Genomic DNA, 21,316 nt, shown 5'->3' with positions numbered 1-21,316 from the left:
CCTATAAAGACCATGCTGACTGTGCATACTATCTACCGATATTATTAAATATCAGTTACAACTGCTGACAAAAACCTTAATTATGAGGTTAAACACAGTAATCTTATCATACAGTATATGAGGATCATACAGGATTTATGCCAAGAAAATCTACCTCTATCAACATTTGTAGAATGTATATTATTGTGCAGTTACAAGACTTTCTTCCAGACACAAGTGCCTTACCATCCTTAGATACTGCTAAAGTCTTTGACTCCATTTTAGCTGTGGTGACATATTTAGGACATGGATATCTATATGTCCATCCATGTTTCAATTCACCAGTAAACTGCTTCTTATCTCCTTCCCCCTCCTTACACAGAAGAATGAGGCAGGGCTGTTCCTCCTCCCACTCCCAATTATTTGCTATAGTAATTGAGACGTTAGCTGTGAGATTCCGACAATCACCATTCTTTAAGGGAACCATATTCAGTGGTTGGACAGACTGCATAGTTATACAAGTCAATAATATTATTACTGTTAGTTGGTCTAGAGGCTCCATTATTCCAATTACTTAAAGTACTATTGGCTATCTCGACTCGCTCGTGGTCAGTGTGACGAGAAGCTAAGAAAATCTCCTCATACTCTAATACTCCTGTCGAACTGCCTCTCTGGAATAATCCCATGTTCGATCAGCTCTATATCTTCAATGACACAACATTTTGGAAACAAAGGGGCCTTTTGACTATCTCAGAATTCTTACGTGTGCAATGTAATCTGACCCATACATTCTTTTACAAGTATTTACAACTACATCATGCCTTGCAGACCCAATTTGGAACTCGTAGTCCCCTTGTCCCTGTTATCAAATTCTCCTCTCAAAAGGAGTGACAAAGTGGAGAACCCTTTAAACCTTGAAACAATATCTTTTCATTTATTATATCGTAAATAAACAAAACACCCCTGCCATTTAAATCCAAATGGCAATCACTGCTCCTGAGCATGACAGACTAGGACTGGGAGGAGGTCTGTTCATCACATCCCCTGGGATAAGAAATAAACTTATCCAACTTTACATTATCCACCATACTTATCTTACTCATATTCCTTTGTTTGCTATAGTACATATGTCTACATCCAATTGTTGGTTTTGTGAGCGGATTTCATTCCTCTACTACTGGCCTGTCCATTCATATCCAGCTACTGGAAACAAATTTTAGACTTACTGTCCTCTATAGTTTCCTTCTCTGTTCCTTTTACTCCAAAGATTTGCTTACTGGGGTTATTCAGTGAAGACCTCTGGCCAAGGTACGGCAGAATTATTGTGTGTAGAATGCCATTTACGGCATACAAACAAATAGCATCCAAATGGATGATGGCCTCCCCTTCCTCTGTGGATCTTGGCAGTTAATCAATATTCCCCTATGAAAGGGTGATATATGATAATAGATGCTGCCCACATAAATTTCACAAGCTTTGGGAAGCATGGGGTACCTCAACACATACTCTGAACAACAATGGGTAATGATAGTTTATTAGTTAACAACCGCTCCATAGTAGATATACTGCTACAGGGCAGCACCTGTGAGCAGGATCACGAATATATACACATCATTCTGCATTTCTGGGTGATTACCGACGATCACCGAAAGGGAGGAGGGCTGCATTGTTTACCAACAGTCCTCCTCCCTGTCAGTTTGGGCATACTGCTCTGGATGGCTGAGCCGAGCCATCCGGAGCAGTGTGCTTACAGTGAAGCACACCCCCCTGCCCCCTAGTAAAACACTCCTATCACACAGTTAACCCTTTGATTACCCCTCATGTTAACCCATTCCTGCCCAGTGCCATTAGTACAGTGTCAGTGCCATTTTTTTTTTAGCACTGATCACTGTATTGGTGTCACTGGGGATGTCAGTGACACAAAGACAGTTCCCCCCAGTGTCAGAATGCCCGCCGCAGTCCTGCTATAAGTCGCTGATCGCCGCCATTATTTGTATTAAAAAAAAATTCCATTATCTATACCGCCATTTGTAAATGCTGTAATTTTCACGTAAACCAATTAATTTACACGTGTTGAGATTTTCTTTTTTTTTTCAGCAAAGACATGTTGCAGAATACATTTTGGCCTAAATTTGACGAAATGTGATTTTTTAATTTTCTTTACAGGACATGTTTAATAGCAAAAAAGTCAAAAATATTGTTTTTTTTTCTCAAAATTGTCGGTCTTTTTTTTTCATAGCACAAAAAATAAAAACCGCAGAGGCGATCAAATACCACCGAAAGAAAGCTCAATCCGTGGGAAAAAAAAAAAAGGACAGAAGTTTCATTTGGGTGCAGTGTTGCATGACCGCGCAATTGTCAAAGTAATGCAGAACCGTAACAGAAACCGCTTCTATACCTGCTTCCTGATTGCCCTATAGCAGAAATACTGCTACAGGGTGGCATGGGTGCACAAAATCGTGTGTGTGTGTGTGTGTCGAGCTCCCCGTGGTTTTCATGCCCCTCCCAGATAGCGTCAGTACACCAGTCATCACATTTAACCCCTTGATTGCCAGTAACACGCTCATACACAATAAACCTCCATTGCTAGTATAGTGTCTGAACGGATCAATATCTTTGATCAGATCAACACTAAACAAGCATTCACATTAGTGTAACGTCCCCAAAAACACAGTGTTAGCGGGATCAGCCCCGGCACCTGCGTTTAGCCCCTACGCTTACCCTCCCCCCTTCTCCCCCAGCAAGTGCAGTGTCAATAGGTCACTGTCACTTGATACATTGCACACAAAACCTCATTGTTAACAGAATCAGGCCTGATCTCTGCTAGCACTTGCCAGTAAATTTTGATGAATCTCATATGCAGCAGAGTGCCAGTACTAGTGCTGCTCTACCTTTTGGTGAACTGGCGAGCACCAGCGGTCTAGTACATCCTGGTCTTTCACATACCAGAACTGCAGTATCACTTGGTGATGTGGCGAGTCCCATAAGTGCAGTACAAGCTGGTGCGGTGGCGAGCACAAGTATTGTCCCGCAACCACCAAGAATTCGCAAACGCAGGCCTGTAGAGCCCATAGTATCCTTCCAGATGTGCTTGCAAATCCCAACTGGCAGCCCACAAATTCTTCAGCACCCCTACTTCCCCCATTCACTGCCCAACCCAGAATTCAGGTGGATACAGCAAATTTAACTACTCCCCTTGATTTTTTTGGAGCCGTTTTTCACGGAATATCTGTATGCATTGATTGTAGATCAAAGCAATTTATATGCCGCCAACCCAAATTCAAACCTTGCCAAACCATTCGCATGGAAACCCATTACGGTTTCCGAATTAAAATTTTTTTTGGACCCAACCCTCAGCATGGGCATTACTAAAAAAAAAAAAGAAATTCCGGTTGTATTGGTCCACAGACCCAATTCATCATATGCCCATGTTCTCTGCTGCCATAGGCATAGATATGAGAGTATACTGTGTTTTATGCATTTCAACGACAATACACTGTCGTCCTCAGGGGGACCCTGAATTTGACCGGCTCCACAAAATTCAGCCCCTCATAAATCACTTTAACCAAAAATTTGCAGATGTCTATACTCCCCAGCAAAAAATCTGCGTCGATGAGTCCCTCAATTTTTCTGGCTGTCTTGCATTCAAACAATTTGTCCCCAGCAAGCGTGCCAGATAATGGGTCAAAATGTTTAAGACCTGTGAGAGGGCAACAGGCTATACATATACGTTTCGGATTTACGAGGGAAAAGATAGTCAGGTGGAGCCCCCCCAGATGCCCAGACTACATGGGGAGCAGTGGCAAGTTTTGGACTTGGTGTCATCCTTTTTCCATACAGGGTACCACTTAGACGTGGACAATTTTTATTCAAGCATGCCACTATTTAGACATTTGTACAATCTTGGAGCTGGTGCTTGTGGCACCGTGCGACCTAATGTGTGCCCACCATAAGAAGTGGGTAGATGCAAGGTGGTATATTCTAATGGTGGGCATACCACACACTTTTTCTGGCAGAGATTTCTTCTTTTTCTTGTATACAGCCTGTAGGCTGAATGAAAAAAAAGAGAACATAGCATATATACCCAAGGACCAGCAACGTACTGGTACAACACTGGACTTTGAATGGTTATACCAGGATGATGCCTACAGCTGCAAGCATCATCCTGGTATCGTTTTTTTTTCAGCCAGCGATGGGCTTTCATGTAAAAGCAACCCTCCCCCATTGCCTTACATTGCCTTTTCAGGCAGTCCTATGCCATCGGGGGAACCTGAGAAGTCAGCTGGTGTTTCTGCCAGCTGACCATAGAGCTGATTGGAGACTGGAATGGTGCCAATCATCTCTATAGTCTAAGAAATCAGAAGCTACGAGCATTTCATCACTTCAGTTTTGCAGGATATAAAACAGCGCCATTTGTAAATTGGGAAAGCATCTGATCACACCGATCTTGGTAAGATTAGATAATGTAAGGGCTGAGGAGATATCTATATACTGATAGACCCCAGATTTCTCAAAAAAGAATATATGACAATGCCCATTGAAGTTATAGGAGATATTTGTATTCCCTTTGATAGCATTAAAAATGATAAAAAAATGAAAAGGGACAGTCTACAAAAAAAAAAAAAAAAGAAGCACCCTCGTCCCCCTACACCTGCGTGCACGAGTGTTGACCCTTTGCCGGTATGTAAACTGCGGTTGAATCATGCATGTGAGGTATCGCCGTGAACGTCAGATCAAGGGCAGTAATTGTAGCACTAGAACTCTTCTGTAAATCTAAAATGGTATCTTGTAAAGGCTTTTAAAGCATTGCCTATGGATATTAAAAATGTATGAAGTTTGTCGCTATTACATGGGGCATGCGCAGTTTTAATGCATGTCATGTTTGGTATTTATTTACTTAGCATACCATCTTTTATATTTTACCAAATAATTGGCCAATATATGGTGTTTTTGTGCATTAAACGTAAAAAAACCTGTATTTTGTTTTTAAATTTGTGTTTGAAAAATCGCTGTGTGAGTACTATATGATATAAAAAATTGCAGCACCCACAATTTTAGTCACTAGGGTGTCTGATTTAAAAAATATGTTTGTGGGTTCAAAGTAATTTCCTAGCAAAAAATACTGATTTGTTTTCATGGGAAAAAGTGTCAAAAGGATTGGTCTCCAGGCTTGGTTAGAAGACTGAATGATGTGTGGCATAAACTTCTAATGCTGGGTATAAAATGTCCCCACCCCCCAAAACAACCCCTTTTTGGAAAGAAGACACCACAAACTATTTGCAGAGAGGCATGTTGAGTCAATAGAAGAATTCATTTTCTACCACAAGTTTTTGGAAAATGACCAAAACAAAATGATTTATTTTTACACAAAATTGGAATTACTACCCAAAATACATTCTGCTACTTCTCCCGAGTAAGGGGGTACCACATGTGAGACTTTTGGCAGTCTAGCCAAGTACCCCAAAATCCAATATGCACCATCAGGCTTTTAAAGGGTTTGATTTCCTAATTACACTTCCCCACAGTTTTGGAGGCCCTGAAATGCCGGGATAGCACCAAACCCCCCCCCCCCCAAATGACCCCTTTTTGGAATGTAGACACCCCAAGGAATTTGATAAGAAGCATGGTGAGTATTTTGCAGATCGCATTTGTTGCCACAAGTTTTTGGAAAATGAAGAAAAAAACCCAAACAGTTTTTCTTTTCTTTTTTTTATATTTCAAAACCTTGTGAGAAAAAAAAGATCTGCAAAATACTCACCATGCCTCTTTTTAAATTCCTTGGGGTGGCTACTTTCCAAAATGGGGTAATTTGTGGTGGTTTGGTGCTATCCTGGCATTTCAGGGCCTCCAAAACTGTGATAGGTAGTGAGGAAGTGAAATGAGGAAATTATGTACCTTCAGGCTTTCAAAGTGGTCATTGGATTTCAGGCTCCTGTATGTGGCTAGGCTCCCAAAAAGTATCACACATGTGGTATCCTCATACCTGGTAGAAGTAGCAGAATGTATTTTGGGGTGTAATTCCACATATACCTGTGGCTTGTGTGAGCAATATATCATTTAAATGACAGCTTTGAATTTAAAAAAAAAAAAAAATGTTTTTGTAATTTTCCAAAAACTTGTGGAAAAAAAAAAAAAAAAATCTTCCATGGACTCAATATGCAACTCAGCAGATAGCTTAATGTGTCTGCTTTCCGAAAGGAGTCATTTGGGGGTGTTTGTACTGTCCTGGTATTTTAGCACCTCAAGAAATGTGATGGGCAGGTCAGAAAGTAAAAGCTGTGTAAATTCCATTATCTATACCATAGTTTCCAGATGCTATAACTTACACACAAAGCAATCAATATACACTTATTGGGATTTTTTTTTACCAGAGACATGTAGCAGAATACATTTGGCCTTGCTATATATTTTTTATAGCCGAAAGTAAAAAATATAGTTTTTCTTCAAAATTTTTGGTCTTTTTTTGTTTATAGCGTGAAAAATAAAAAAGCACACGTGTGATCAAATACCACCGAAAGAAAGCTCTATTTGTGTGAAATAAAGGACGTAAGAAAGATGGCCTCACATTCTTATAAAAGCATACTTTGACATGTTGGTTGACTCAATGACTGCAAGCATCCCAGATCCTGAAGCAGTAAGCAACCCCAAATCTTACCAATTCCACCACCAAGCTTCACAGGGGTTATGAGGTTCTTCTCTTGAAATACGGTCTTCAATTTTTGGGCAAACTTATACATTGTTCCTGTGACTAAACTCTATTACTGTGCAGTCTTCAGCTGGTTTCTCGAATGCCCCATCTATGCCTATATTTTCAATGGCAAACTGTAATTGTGTCCCTAAAAATGTTTTTTTCGGTCAGAAAAGGCTTTTTCCTACCACATCTCTCATGCAAATTGAATTGGTGCAATCTCTTTCTGATCGTGGATGCATCACAAATACCTGAACACCTACCACTTAAGTTTTGGAGTTCTTGAAGATTTGAAGTGGTGGGTATTGTAAAGCATACTTACTTTTTCCATATGACAAAGTAGAATTTTTGTTTATTTAACTCATGAAAGTGAATACATCATATCAACTGTGTCATTTGTTCAAGTATATCATCTCTATCTGTAGGCACTATTTGAATCAAGATCCAAGGTTTCATTGTTCAATTATGTTGAAAAAGTAAATATAAATAGGGTATACCTACTTTTTCACACAATTGTATACAGCTCTCATAACGTGTAAGTTTTTTGGCACATCATACAGATCTGCATATTCACTTGAAGTATAAACAATTATGTTTATTTTGAATATTTACATGCAGAACAGTCTGATATGTGGAGAATCTAACTGGTGAGTGACCCATATTTTCATACTAGCATGCAGCTGCCCATATTCATATTTTTGAAATGCCATAAAATCTAATCTTGGGAAACACTGAAAAATGTGTTTAGTGATTCATGCCTTTTCTTCAAGCCTATTTTAGCTCTGCCTACATACAGTACACCAGTAAAGGAAGGGAGACTGAATCATATAAATATCAAATATAGATAAGAAAACAGCTTTTATTAAATATAAAAATGAAGAAACGCTATCATCGTTTAAACATTACAAAGAATATAAAAGAAAACGATAGCAGGATAAACCCCCAAAAATTCTTCAAATAGATTAATAGTAGTCATGGATCCTTATGTTTTCTGTTCTGTTTGGTCAATGCTTCTGGTCTTTTATATGTCAGAGGATCTGTGCATCCAAGTTGTAACCTTATGTATAATCCTGATTGTACTTTCATGTTTTTGATGATTCTGTAAGCACTGTTCCACTTTTCAATTTCCTTGACAATAAAAGTTGTTTGGATTGAAAAAAAAAACAAACATATTAATAGTAAAAAAAAGGTCAGGTCCGAGCATGTAGGCCCTTTACAAAATAATCTAGAGTGGGTGACTGGGGACAAAGAGAAGGCAAATTTATTAAATATCTTCTTAAGCTCTTTGTATACAAAAGGAGCATGGGGGAGCTCTTGTCCATAATGGGCATGGTATTGACACAGCTCCAGATAATCCACATTGGCTCACAATTGTTATGATCCAAAAATATTTAGACAGAATAAAGGTGAATAAAGAACCTGCACCAGATGGCATACACCCACGGGTCCTTAAAGCATTGAACTCTATCATTTCAAAGCCATTGTTTCTAACTTTTAGGGACTCTTTAATGACTGGCATAGAACCACTGGATTAGTGTAAAGCCAATGCGGTGCCAATATTTAAAGAGGGGTAAAAATCTTTACCAAGTAATTATAGACCTGTTAGTTTAACTTCTATAGTTGGGAAGATACTGGAGAGTTTAATAAAAGACCACATAGATGAGTTCTTGCTGGGAAAAAAAATACTTTAAGCAACAGACAGCATGGATTCATGAAAAACAGAAGTTGTCAAACAAATCTGATTTCTTTTTATGAGGAGGTGAGCAAAACCTTGGAGAGAGGGGTAATGTGGACGTGGAATACTTGGATTTTGCAAAAGCGTTTGACACAGTTCCCCACACACAGCTAGTGTGTAAGGTAAAGTCTACGGGCTTTGAAAAATCTGTATGTAAATTAATAGAAAACTGGCTAAAAGATTGTATTCAGAGAGTAGTGGTTAATGATTCATACTCTTATGGTCTAGGGTCGTCAGTGGTGTACCCCAAGGTTCAGTGTTGGGACCCTTACTTCTTTATATATTCATTAACGATATAGGGTCTGGGATTAAAAATACCATTTCAGTCTTTGCAGATGACACCAAGCTGTGCAGTGGAATAATGTCCTTACAGGATGTCTCCAACCTACAAGGCTACCTCAAAGCACTGTTTAATTGGTCAACTATGTGGCAAATGAGGTTTAATGTTGATAAATGTAAGGTGATGCACTTGGGGACTAAGAATATGCATGCATCATACATACTAGGGGGAGTACAACCAGGGGAATCAATGGTGGTGATGGATCTGGAAGATCACAAGCTTAATAATGGCATGCAATGCCAAGCTGCAGTTCTAAAGTGAGCAAAATCCTCTCTTGTATTAAAAGAGGTATAGACTCCAGAGAGAGAGAGATATCATATTACCCCTGTACAAATAAATAGTAATACCTCATCTGGAATATGCAGTTAAATTTTGGGCACCAATTCACAAAAAGAACATTGGGGAACTAGAGAAAGTACAGAGAAGGGCAACCAAACTGATAAGAGGCATGGAGGAGCTCAGCTATGAGGAACGATTAGAGGAACTGAATTTATTCGCTCGAGATGAGGAGATTAAGGGGGGATATGATCAACATGTATAAATACGTCAGTGGTTCATATAGCGAACTCGGTGTAGAGTTATTCACCCTGAGGTCATCACAGAGGACAAGGGGGCACTCTTTACATCTAGAGGAAAAGTAATTTAACCTCCAAATACAGAAAGGTTTCTTTAGAGCTGTGAAAATGTGGAATAGACTCCCTCAAGAGTTGGTTCTGGTCAGCTCAGTGGATTGCTTTAAAAAAGGCCTGGATTCTTTCTTGGATATACAGAATATAACTGGCTACTAACATTTATTGGTAAAGTTGATCCAGGGAATATCCCCCTCTCGGGGGATCAGGAAGGACTTTTTTCCACTGCAGGAGCAAATTGGATCATGCTATACCTTCCTCTGGATCAACTGTGGGTGTAGAATTATAACTTTTTTTACTTTTTTTTTTGGTTGAACTGGATGTATTTTTTTCAGTCAGACTAACTATGTAACAAGAGACAACAGTTTAGCTGTGTGAAGCATGATGAAGCTGAAGCATGACTAAGCAGTAATGTGACTTTCACCTAACATTCACTGGTAGTGAATCAATTCCTGACATTTAAACCACTTGAAAGATTCACTTGATGTAAATATAGGATTCACTGCTTTATAAATACACCTCAAAAGATTTCCTGGAGAGCATTAAACTCATTCTGATTGACCTAAAGCTGAGGTTTAGCAAAAATAAAAATGCTCTACAGCTTTAGTCACCTAATAACTTATCATTAACGAAGCATGTCCCACAATGTGCAGGCAGCTGGATCCTGTGGAAATCTTCTGTACAGTGATACCCAGTCCACTTCCTGCTGCTGAACTTCCAGCACTGACATGATTAATAGTTTCAAGTCTTCTGTAAAGCTGCAGTGAACAGGTTCACCCCTACAACCTTTCTCAATGGAGGAGGGGGGGCAGGTCCTTGCTGGGAGCTTCTTCACAGAAGACTCGGTACTTGAAGAGGTAGTAAACTGCAATAAAAAAAAATCTACAAATTCTTCTCTTTGCAAGTTAAGAGCAAAGTGTGCTAGTATGCATTACATACTAGCACATTATGAAAGACTTACTTGAAAAGGAAGCCCTCCAGCGGGGCACTGTCACAACTCCCCGAGGCTTCCATCTTCACCCAGTCTTCCTTCCAGGTTCATGAGCTGTGGCCATTTGATTGGCCGAGCGCGGGACTTTCGGCCATGGCACGGCTCTCTCAATGGATGGCACACTGTCCGTTTTGACAGGTACCAGCTCCCACTTCTGCTCAGATCACCTAGGCCAGTGGTCTCTAAACTGCAGCCCTTTGCTTGCCTTCATTCAGCCCTTGAGGCATTATTCCTGCCACGGACCCCAAGAATGGGGTACTATCCCTCCCACTGACGCCAACTATTTCTCTCCCTAATACCAAAGACCGGGCACGGTTTACCCCAACTGGGCAAAGTCTAACCCCCCCAAAAGTCTGAAGCACAGTAAACTGGCCCTTTCTTTAAAAGGTTTAGAGACCCCTGGCCTAGACCGTCTGAATGGAAGTTCTCCTTCCCTTCTCCCTCCCACAGTCTTCTGGGACAAGTCACAGGTCCCAAAAGACTATGGGACCATTCAAAATCTGCAGTGCGGCTCATGTATGCGCAGTGGGCACCAAGCTGTTAAGCTGCAAGCTGTCACTGCTGGGTGCCCACAGTTAAGATGCTGGGGGCCGAAGAAGTTCCCTTGTGCCCTCCCAGATAAGGTAAGCGCTGGATTGGGGTCCAGGTAAATGTCTGTTTATTAAAAGTCAGCAGCTACAGTTTTTGTAGCTGCTGACTTTTATTTATCAGGAAAAAAGATTGGTGCTCCTCTTAATTACAGATAAATTAAGTTACTGAAGATCTAGAGATGATTCTTTTAATTCAACTTCAGCTTTAAATTGTACTTAAAGAGCAATTCCAGGCACAAAATTTAAATCCATGAGCTAGAATTAAAAATATTATTATCATGCTAAAATCATAAAATTCACTCAGTTTTTTGTAATCCACTGCAGCCAGAACACACCTCAAATCTGTACTGGAGGTTAATTTTCCAAAGGCTATGATATTTAATTTCCTTTCTCTGTTCTTTGTATTAACAACCACACTCACATTTCCAGATTTTAACGTGTGCCATTTGTTTTTACTTCTGCATAAATGACAGCAAGGAGAATGCAGTGTGCAGTGCGTGATGGCAATTTCTAGATTACAAGTAAATGAAGTCAAGATTATGGTAACCTTCTGAAATAAGACTGTTCCCTATATAGTAACATTAGTGTGGGTGGAGAAAAGTAGCTGGTCATATTCAGCATGCTGTCACTGATTACTACATCCATCAGCTCCAAAATAAACTTGTCTATCATAATCCTTATTGCATATAATGAAAAGATAATTGTCTAGGTGTGAGAATCCACAGGGAATAAATTGTCTTCACTTCATCCTGCAATGTATTACTTCTTATTAAAATATTACCTGGTAACTGCATGATTTAGATAACAATTTCAGTTCCCTCATGAAATAAGAGACCTGTGTACTAAAGATAAGAGGGCATACTAATTTTGGAGAGAGTTAACATCTAGTGACATGTTAAATTAAATAGAATTTTGAAGTCATTTACTTTAAAAATATTTCAACCATACACCAAGTTGAAAATGAGCTAAAACAGTTTACAGACTGCATTGAATGTTGTATGCTGAAGCAAACACTTGGTTTCTCTAAGAACCCTCTACATCATACATATTAGAGTTCATGTTCACGAAATCTAATAGCATTGCTTAGTTTCCTTTCTTTCCTGACCCCACAGCCAGTGTTACATTTCCTAGAGCTCATACTCTAAGCAATATCTGTGGCATTAGGAACTTTGAATACTCCTAATAAATACAGGGGATGGGCCAACAATTTAAGCACCCCAAAAATATCTGTCACAAATCTACAAAAATCATATTAATAGCAGTATAAAAAAATGCAGTCGAGGGGTACCTTCAAGTATCATTAAACCCACATCACTATTAATAAATGCTGCATTACATGCTGTTCATACTTAGTCACTATGAGATTTGTTTTCTGTAAAAAACCTGGTTGATCCTGCTGTTCTCCGTCTCCCTCTCCTGTTCATGTGCCCACTGCAGTTGGGGATTTTGCAGAGAAATGTTGGCAGCTAGTGTACATGTTCAGTTTTCAATGAATTTCTACCCGGAGCATTTCCTCCTCATCACATCTGAGCAGCCCATGTGACTATATAGAGTCACACATGTAGGCGTATGCACAGTGGTAAATTACACTCCCCTCCCTTCCTCCTCCTCCATGCCCACTAATCAGCTAAACACAATGGGGGCAGGATATTAAATCTTGATTGATGTAAATCAATGCATATTTTTTTAAAGGATAAATTCTCCTTTTGAGAAAAAAATAAGTGCACATGTTTTTGCAGGTTAAAAAAAAAGTGCATTTTTTAAAAAAATGTTATTGGGAGCCTGTAAAGCATTCCATCAGCGATCAGCAGATTGGCAGTCTGCAAGAGCCCTGCATTGCACTCACAGTGTATACTGTCTGCTCATACCTCATACAGGCAGGCAGTTACACACTGACAGGAAGCATCAATGAACTACCCAGAGAGCTCAACAGTGCCCTGGTAGTTCTTTGAGAACTACAAGCCGCCAGCCACAAAGGATGTCGTTACCTGTAGTTCTCCCATTCACAGAACTTTGTGAATGAATGATGCAGCTGGGTGGGTAGGCAGAGCCCCACACGGCCATGTCTTTTTTAAATCCTGACAACAGCTGCAGGGAGAAGATCCTCGGCCTGTTATCACAGCAGGGACTCGGTGGGGTCAGCTTCAACAGTAACATGTTACACTCTTAATACAGGTAACATGGAATTAAAAGGTGAACTTAACCTTTAGTGCACATAGTTGTGTTCATATTTCACATATCAAGATGCAAGAGAACTTATTCTAAGCATTATTATACACAATAATACAAAATGCATCTACTGAAATTGGGTCTAAAAGAAGACTGACAAAAGAAAAGTCCCAAATTTAATGTAGTAGTGCAAGCCATCCGACTGCAGCCACTAATCAACAAACGTTTTCCAACATTTCTGATCAGCTTCTTTTGAATGAGGTGGGCCATACATGGATCAAAATGCAGCCAGTTCAACAAGGAATTTTCGATCCATCTATGATCAGATTAAGGTTTATAGCTTGCAACATCTTAGTGTTACTCCAAATCATCAGACTATAATCTATTCACAGTGTAGAGGTAACAGGTGACAAAAAACACAAGCTGTATTGTATACAGTTCCAGCCAATTATCATTACTCCAGGCTGGAAGAAGCCCCAAGACTAGGTTGTTCCACCTAAAAGGAAGACAGACTATAGGATGGTAACTTTTAAAAACAGCAAAGTTATTTTAGTTAACTGTAAACAAATTTAGATTATGGAATGTGATATACTAGGTTTGTGTGTACATGGTATTTCAGTTTTAAACACTGACCCTTATAAATCTATAAAAACCGATAACCATGCTTGCACTCATACAGATACTGCATGCAATCCTTCTTGTTTCAATGAAAGACTCTATGTCCCCATTTTTATCAGCTGTCCGGGTCCTGGGATTCAGAGGACATCAAACACACAATAGTGTGAGAAGCAGACATGCATTATCTTTTGATTAGAAAAGAAAATTATAGTTTGCCAATATCAACAATTCACAAGCTCAACTTTGTATAATGAGCATGTCATGTGTTATGTCACAAATCCCCTGATGTACACGACATTATTTTGGCTGTGATCACATTTCTGTACACTATATTGCCAAAAGTATTGGGACGCCTGCCTTTACACGCACATAAACTTTAATGGCATCGCAGTCTTAGTCCATAGAGTTTAATATTGAGTTGGCCCACCCTTTGCAGCTATAACAGCTTCAACTCTTCTGGGAAGGCTGTCCACAAGGTATAGGAGTGTGTCTATGGGAATGTTTGACCATTCTTCCAGAAGCGCATTTATGAGATCAGGCACTGATGTCGGATGAGAAGGCCTGGCTCGCAGTCTCCGGTCTAATTCATCCCAAAGATGTTCTATTGGGTTGAGATCAGAACAGGCCAGTCAAGTTCCTCCACCCCAAACTCGCTCATCCATGTCTTTATGCACCTTGCTTTGTGCACTGGTTCGCAGTCATGTTGCAACAGGAGTGGGACATCCCCAAACTGTTCCCACAAAGTTGGGAGCATGAAATTGTCCAAAATGTCTTGGTATGCCGATGCCTTAAGAGTTCCCTTCCCTGGAACTAAGGAGCCAAGCCCAACCCCTGAAAAACAACCCCACACAATAATCCCCCTCCATTAAACTCAGTCAGTCAAGTACTGTTCTCCTGGCAACCGCTAAACCCAGACACATCCATTGGATTTCCAGACAGTAAAGTGTGATTCGTAACTCCAGAGAACATGTATCCACAGCTCTAGAGTCCAGTGGCGGTGTGCTTTACACCACTGCATCTGACGCTTTGCATTGCACTTGGTGATGTAAGGCTTTTGATGTAGCGCACTGTGCACTTCAGCATGCGCTGACCCCGCTCTGTCATTTTACGTGGCTTACCACTTCTTGGCCAAGTTGCTGTTGTTCCCAGTTGCTTCCACTTTGTTACAATACCACTAAAAGTTGACTGTGGAATATTTAGTAGCAAGGAAATGTCACTTATTGCACAGGTGGCAACCATGGTGCTATGCTTGAATTCACTGAGCTTCTGAGAGCGACCCGAAGGGCTTAGTATGGATGGGAGGGAGGACCCCACGTGTTTTTAAAACAAAATGTTTTAATTGTTGGGCAATGCCAACAATTCTTTTGACATTCACCTGTCAGCAGGGAACCCCACTGGCAGCTGAAACCCTAAAGAATGTTTCACTACTAAAATACTGCATGACTTAATAATATAACTCGCGCAGTATTTTCGTAGCTGTGCAGTATCTTACCGCATACTTAGATGCAGTAAGATACTGCTCAGTAAATTTTCCCTGTTCGAAGTTCACGGTCGAACGTTCGGTAGGTTAGAATGTTCGATCGCGAACCAAACAGGAGGTGTTCAGCCCATCACTACTTAGTACATATTTAACCAACAAAAACTGTGCAACAAAGGGAACCTAGTTGCATTTTTGAGGTCAGCAGGGCCACAGCCTGGAACCTTTCAATATATATACAGGAATGTGTTGTTGACAGTCCGGAACAAGATGTGCACGTGGCTGTGTGCCACTCTTGGCAGCTCTGCTTCCAAAGACTGATTATATCCAGCCCTTGCTCTACTCCCACTGTATAGAACTTTTAGCAAATTAAAGTAATCACTGCAAAGGACTGTTATTTAGTCATGGGAAGAAAAAAAATGCACTTGATTTTATTTGGACAGGATAACTGAACTCTTAAGTGCTTTAAATTACTGCTATACTTTTTTATTCTGCCTTTTTAAAGGGTAAAAACAATCTATGAAGTAACTTGTATTATGTGCAACAGCTATTTCATTATTCTGCCTGGATACCAACTGCAAAGACATGCATTTACTTGCCAGTTCATTTTGTCCCTTTTCATAGTGATGGATGTGTGGTGAAGCAGTAACTAAGGCAGCACTGATAACCACTGAGAATAGGATCAATAGATTTCAAATACCACTTCCACATTTATTCATATAATGCAGCTTTGGAAAAACTTCACCATTCTAAGCATAATGATCAAGCTGGGCTGATCCACCATGCCACTGCATGCAGCCATAATGTCACTTATTAGAATCCATTCCCTTTATACAACTTCATTAATCATCAAAAACACTTCAAACATGAATTAGGTTCTTCATAAAAGTCTTGCTTTTACAACTTCGAACAGGCGTAATGCATTAACTCACAAGGATTCTCACCTTATACCTTCCCCTACTCCTTTTAATTCCACTTTCTGTATTAGATTGGATTTTTAGAAAACTAGGACATTTATTGAAGGTATCTGCACTGAAGACACGTATTGTATTATATTTTTAAAAAGCTGCAGTTACCCATGGCAACTAAATACATGTTTTATATTGATTCCCTTATTTTACTAAAGTATAAGGAACCAATCAGGTGAACTGAGACACCAAGAGTATATTGGAAACTACATATTTATTACCATATGTCATATCTATTGTTTGGTTATAATAGTAACTACATCCTTTCTAGGAATGGAACCACAGAATCCTATACGTTTCTCTCTTGGGGAAAAAAAGGAATAATGACTCCTGGGATTTTGCAGTAAAATAAGTGTGTGAACCCTTTACAATTACCTGAATTTCAGCATGAATAATTCCTAAAATGAAGTATTATCATCCAAATCATAAAAATAAAGATAGTATTGTTTACCACAGACAATGCACACAACATTGAGGTTGATTTAGTAAAACAGGAGATTACAAAATCTGATGAAGCTGTGCATAGTAGCCAATCAACTTCTATTTTCAGCGTAACACCCCATTCCCATCGGTGCAACTTGGCATGCGATTTGCATGCCCTGCGACTTGCAAATCGCATGCCAAGTCGCACCCTATTGTCCGCAATTGGAGCGGTCATATTGGTGTGATTCCGACTTGGTCGGAGCCGCACCGATTTCAAAAGTAGTACATGCACTACTTTTGGTGCAATTTGCATAGACATCTGTATCAGATGTCTTGCAAATCGCACCTGAAATCGGCGGGTCCCCCAACTTTGAAATCGTATGACTTCATTGTAAGTCGCACGATTTCAAAGTTGGGCTTGATGTGAACGGGGGCTAAATTAAACTTTGACAATAAAACCTGGAAGCCGATTGGTTTCTATGCAGAGCTGCTCCAGCTTTTACACTCTCCAATTTTAGTAAATCTACCCCACTGGTTTTTTTTACATCATTTTCAGACCTCAACATACATACATTATATAAATATTACATCCTACAAGGTGTACTGAACTGGGAAGTCATAATCTACTGTCATAAAGGTTGTACAATAAAATTAGACTGTAAGAGTATATAACTGTAATACGGTCTTTGGATTGCTGACCTGCACCAGACATTATTTCTGTAAACTTGTAAAGGAATTTATGCAGAGCACATTGTCTCAGGGGATTCTTCAGGCACAGGGACTTTAAATGTACTATTCAGGGTAACCATTTGTTCCAATGAAAGAGGCTATATACTTCTCATTGCTACAATGACCTCAATCTATAAAGCAATGGAGTAGCTCCACCTCTAAACTGAGGAAATTCATAAATAGTTCAGAAATTATTGGTATATATAAAATGTGACTATAATAAAGAAAGGAAATACAGATTACCCAGGTTTCTATTGACTCTGTATGTTAAAGAAGTGTACTCACTGCTTGCTGTATAGCTGACCTCGCCGACTTGTGGCAGTACATCTGCATCTTGGATAACTTGTAACAGACCCACCGAGCGGACAATGGGGTCAACACCTACAGAACTCTCATTCACGGTTACATCACTGGCTCCTGTAATTTGATTGGTTGGTGGTCCTACAGATCCTTCAAAGTCTGGAGTAATATCATCTAAGCAATCTGCATTAGGCTGTTGGGGAAAAAAAAAAAAAAGAGAGAGCCTATTTATGATTTCGCAATACTTTTTCTACAAAAAACAAGCCTTAAAAAAATAAATAAAAAAAAGGGATTTTTGCACTTATAAAATCCATTTCTTGAAGTTCATTGGAGGGACACAGGAATTCACATGCAATTTACAATCCAGGCTTTGACATGTTTAACCCTCGTTAGGACAGACAGTAAGCACAGCTAGTTTACAACTAATAATGGAGATCTGCCAGCACAGTACTGGTTAATTATGGTGCACGTTACCCATTATGGTACTCTCTCAAAGAGAGGCAGTCTAATGAAAGCAGAGGCTAGACTCTAGAGCATACAGTTGAACTACATCCAGGTAATGAAGGGAAATCTTCTTATAATGTACTGGAGCCAGACAGAGAGATGGAAGAACAATGTTCTGTTTCAAGTGAAAAGCTGAAACCACCTTGGGAAAAAAGAAGGCTCTAGGTCTCAACACCACTTTATCCGTGTGCAAAACTAGAAAGAGCTCCTTACAGGACAAAGCCACCACTCAGACAAATGCCTCAAAGAGGTGATGGAAACAAGGAATACACGAGAGACACCCTGTAACTTATTCAAAGAGTGGAAAGCTAATGGTCTCCGGAACAAGATCGAAAGGGCAAATTCCTATTATTTTTAGGCCAAATTCTTATCCTGGCTCAAGTGCAGAAAGGCCAGGACTCATCACACAGAGAACTTTCTGGGATAATGGTTCCTATACTTGTACCAAGTGAAGTATGCCTTCCAAGTGCGATCATAGACATTACAGGGAGTGGACTTCCTTGCTTTTACAATCATATGAATCACTGGTACAGAGATACCCCTGTCCCTCAAGACCTAGGTTCTAACATCCATGCCAATAAAGCCAGTAACTGAAGCAGGATGGTAAATTGGTCCTTGAGATAGGAAATCTAGACATTCTGGAAAACTCCACAGAGAATCTACCAGGTGTCTGATCTGGAGTACCAAATCTGCCTAAGCCAGTCTAGAGCTTTGAGGCTCATGGAATACTCTTCATCCTGAAAATGCAGAGCAGACGATGAAATATTTTCAGGGGAAGAAAAGCATAGACCAGATGTATTAAGCCCACAAAGCCATAACATCCACTGCTTCTGCCAGAGCATCACTGCACCTGGGAACAGGCATGTCCAGATTACTGTTGAATCTGGATGCCAGGAGGACCACTACCAGGGTACTCCATGGTTGAAGAATTCTGCCTGCCAATTGTCCATGCCTTGATGTAAACTATGGAAAATTCTGCACAGGGTAGAATTCTCTCTCTCTCTCTCTCTCTCTCTCTCTCTCTCGCCATGGCAATACTTCTGGTTATTCCCTGATGTTATGTCACTGCTTTTGCACTGTGTGACTGAATCCTACTTGAATGACGCTTCACTTGGATTGTTCAGCGTTGCATGCACAATAATATCACGTAATAGTCCAGAATGTTGATCAAGAGACAAAATCCCTATGGAGTCCTAGTTCCAGACACCAACAAGGTGTCCAAGACTATCCAGATATCAATAGGCTGGCATCTGTTGTGAGGGTTCTCCAAGATGTTGAATGGAAGGACTTCCCCAACTCAGATTTCTGTGCCACCAGACAACATGGTCTTCAGTTTCAGGCGAATCAGTCCATCCAAGGACCAAACTGACTTGTCCCATAATGACATGATGTTGAGATGTAGGGGTTTGGTTTGGAAATGGGCAAGAGGATGGTCTTAAAAATGGCTACCATCAGTCTCAGAACTCTCATGGAAACTCTCATGGGATGACTCCCTGACTGAAGAGTCAGTCTGGGAGTGGAAAACTTAAAGTTTCTCCTAGGGAAGAAAAACTTTGGCTTGAACCATGTCTAGGATAGGACCCAGAAGCTTCAAGTGATGAGATGGTTCCAGTGCTGCCATTTGAAGGCTCAGAATCCAGCTGAACCTCTGCATGGTCAAACTGTCTGAAACACATGGTCAGCCAGAACCTGTGTCAACTGGTGGCTGAACAGGAGGCTGTCCAGATAACCCACAATAAAGATGCTTTGTGAACAGAGAAAGGAGAGCATAGGAGCCAAAACCTTGGAGAACACTCAAGAAATGGAAGAAAGGACATATGGCAGGGCCACAAATGGGAAGTGCTGACACAACAAAGCAAAGGATTTCTAGCTTGTAGCCCTTGTAAACCACCTCTCTCACCCAAGAAGTCGATCTTCTGACTAACCAAATTTCCGCAAAGACTAACGGACATCACCCCTGCTTTGAAAAGTGGGATGCCCCTTTATGCTGAGGAAGGTTTATAAGCAGACCTAGGGGACCTATGAGTCCAGAGTGTGTAGGCAGACCGATTGCCAAGCTTAGGCTTTGCTTTGGAGAATAAGGCATGAAAATAACAAAAGGAACCATTCTTGGCCTCTGGGCAGTGATTAGCATTCCTGGGCTGAGAACTAGGATTCTTCTGCTGGGTCAGATGGGTATGCTTACCTCTGGTGGCATCCTTGATTGAGATGTCCTGGGCAGCTCTGAAGAGATGTTGTCCTTTAAAAGGACATGTAAAGCAGGTACTTTTTACATGCTAGCTCTGCAGCCCAGCACCTGAACTAAAGAGCTCTTCTCATTTTCATTAACAGAAAACTCATATGGGAAATGAGACAGTTGGAGGTGATCCAATGGCTTCAGTAGCTCAAGGCTGCAGGCACTATCTCCAGACACTCCATTATTAAAGGATTAGTTTGAAAAGTCTTAGCTCAATCAAGTAAAGCTTGGCAGACTAAAGTCATAGTCAGAGTTGCAAGGCAGGGCTTGCCAGAGAGAACAAGGTTTTAGAAAGGGCCACTTAGCACTTTTTGATGGAACACAGAAATTATAGACTTTAGTAAGACAGAAAACTGCTGGAATCCTAACAGGGGCAGCCCACTTGTTAACAAATTGCTCCACATATTGGAACAGGACTGAGAGCCACTTTGGAGAGATGAATACTTTTTCAGGGTTCTATCAACCGATGTGAATTGTTGGACAGTGTCAATTTGTTTTTGTTTTTTTGCAGTCTAGGTGGTAACTGTGCTGGGAAATTTTTGTTTGTTTTAGATGTGCTTTGTCCGTCCATGTCCACTTTACTGCAAAGGCTAGTTGAAGGTGGTCGTGGTTGCCTCCTTTTTTCTACCAACAGGCGTAGCATATTTCAGCACCCATTTTTTTTTTTGCCAGTGCTAAAATTATCCTGTGGGCAGCAGTATAACTCAGTATACCCCAACAATCTCTGATAACCCATTGCCCTCAATGAATGAGAAAGAAATACGGTTATTGGGCCATTGCAGTAACGCAACCTCTTCATGACTGCAATAGGCCTATTTAAGTCCACATAGTATCCCATGGCACGAGAATATTCCTGATATGTGTTTGTTGTACCTCGTACTTATGTTAAAAGTATCCTGTTCTCTTGTACTGCTTCCTTTGTGTGAAATACCTGGTGATC

General features: G+C 40.3%; 1 protein-coding gene across 2 annotated transcripts in view; it reads right to left on the bottom strand.

The window, feature by feature from the left end:
* Window positions 1–21,316, bottom strand: part of RNF150 (ring finger protein 150) — a 211,307-nt gene that overhangs the window by 6,898 nt on the left and 183,093 nt on the right. Inside the window, exons 6-7 of one of the 2 annotated variants that reach the window (XM_089693882.1) lie at window positions 17,622–17,829; window positions 7,509–7,795 (exon numbers count right to left, since the gene is read on the bottom strand). In XM_089693882.1, the coding sequence (XP_089550008.1) occupies window positions 7,788–7,795; window positions 17,622–17,829 (216 nt within the window). In that variant the 3' untranslated portion in view covers window positions 7,509–7,787. Of the gene's footprint in view, window positions 1–7,508; window positions 7,796–17,621; window positions 17,830–21,316 lie in introns of those variants that run through there. The other variant, XM_089693881.1, reaches the window with a different exon arrangement.

Source organism: Staurois parvus, unplaced genomic scaffold (genome assembly GCF_062004578.1).
Source record: "Staurois parvus isolate SC_StPar_1 unplaced genomic scaffold, SC_StPar_1.0 ptg000639l, whole genome shotgun sequence".
Taxonomy (NCBI): domain Eukaryota; kingdom Metazoa; phylum Chordata; class Amphibia; order Anura; family Ranidae; genus Staurois; species Staurois parvus.
Note: the sequence above shows the minus strand (reverse complement) of the source record. Positions and strands in the feature narration are given on the sequence as shown.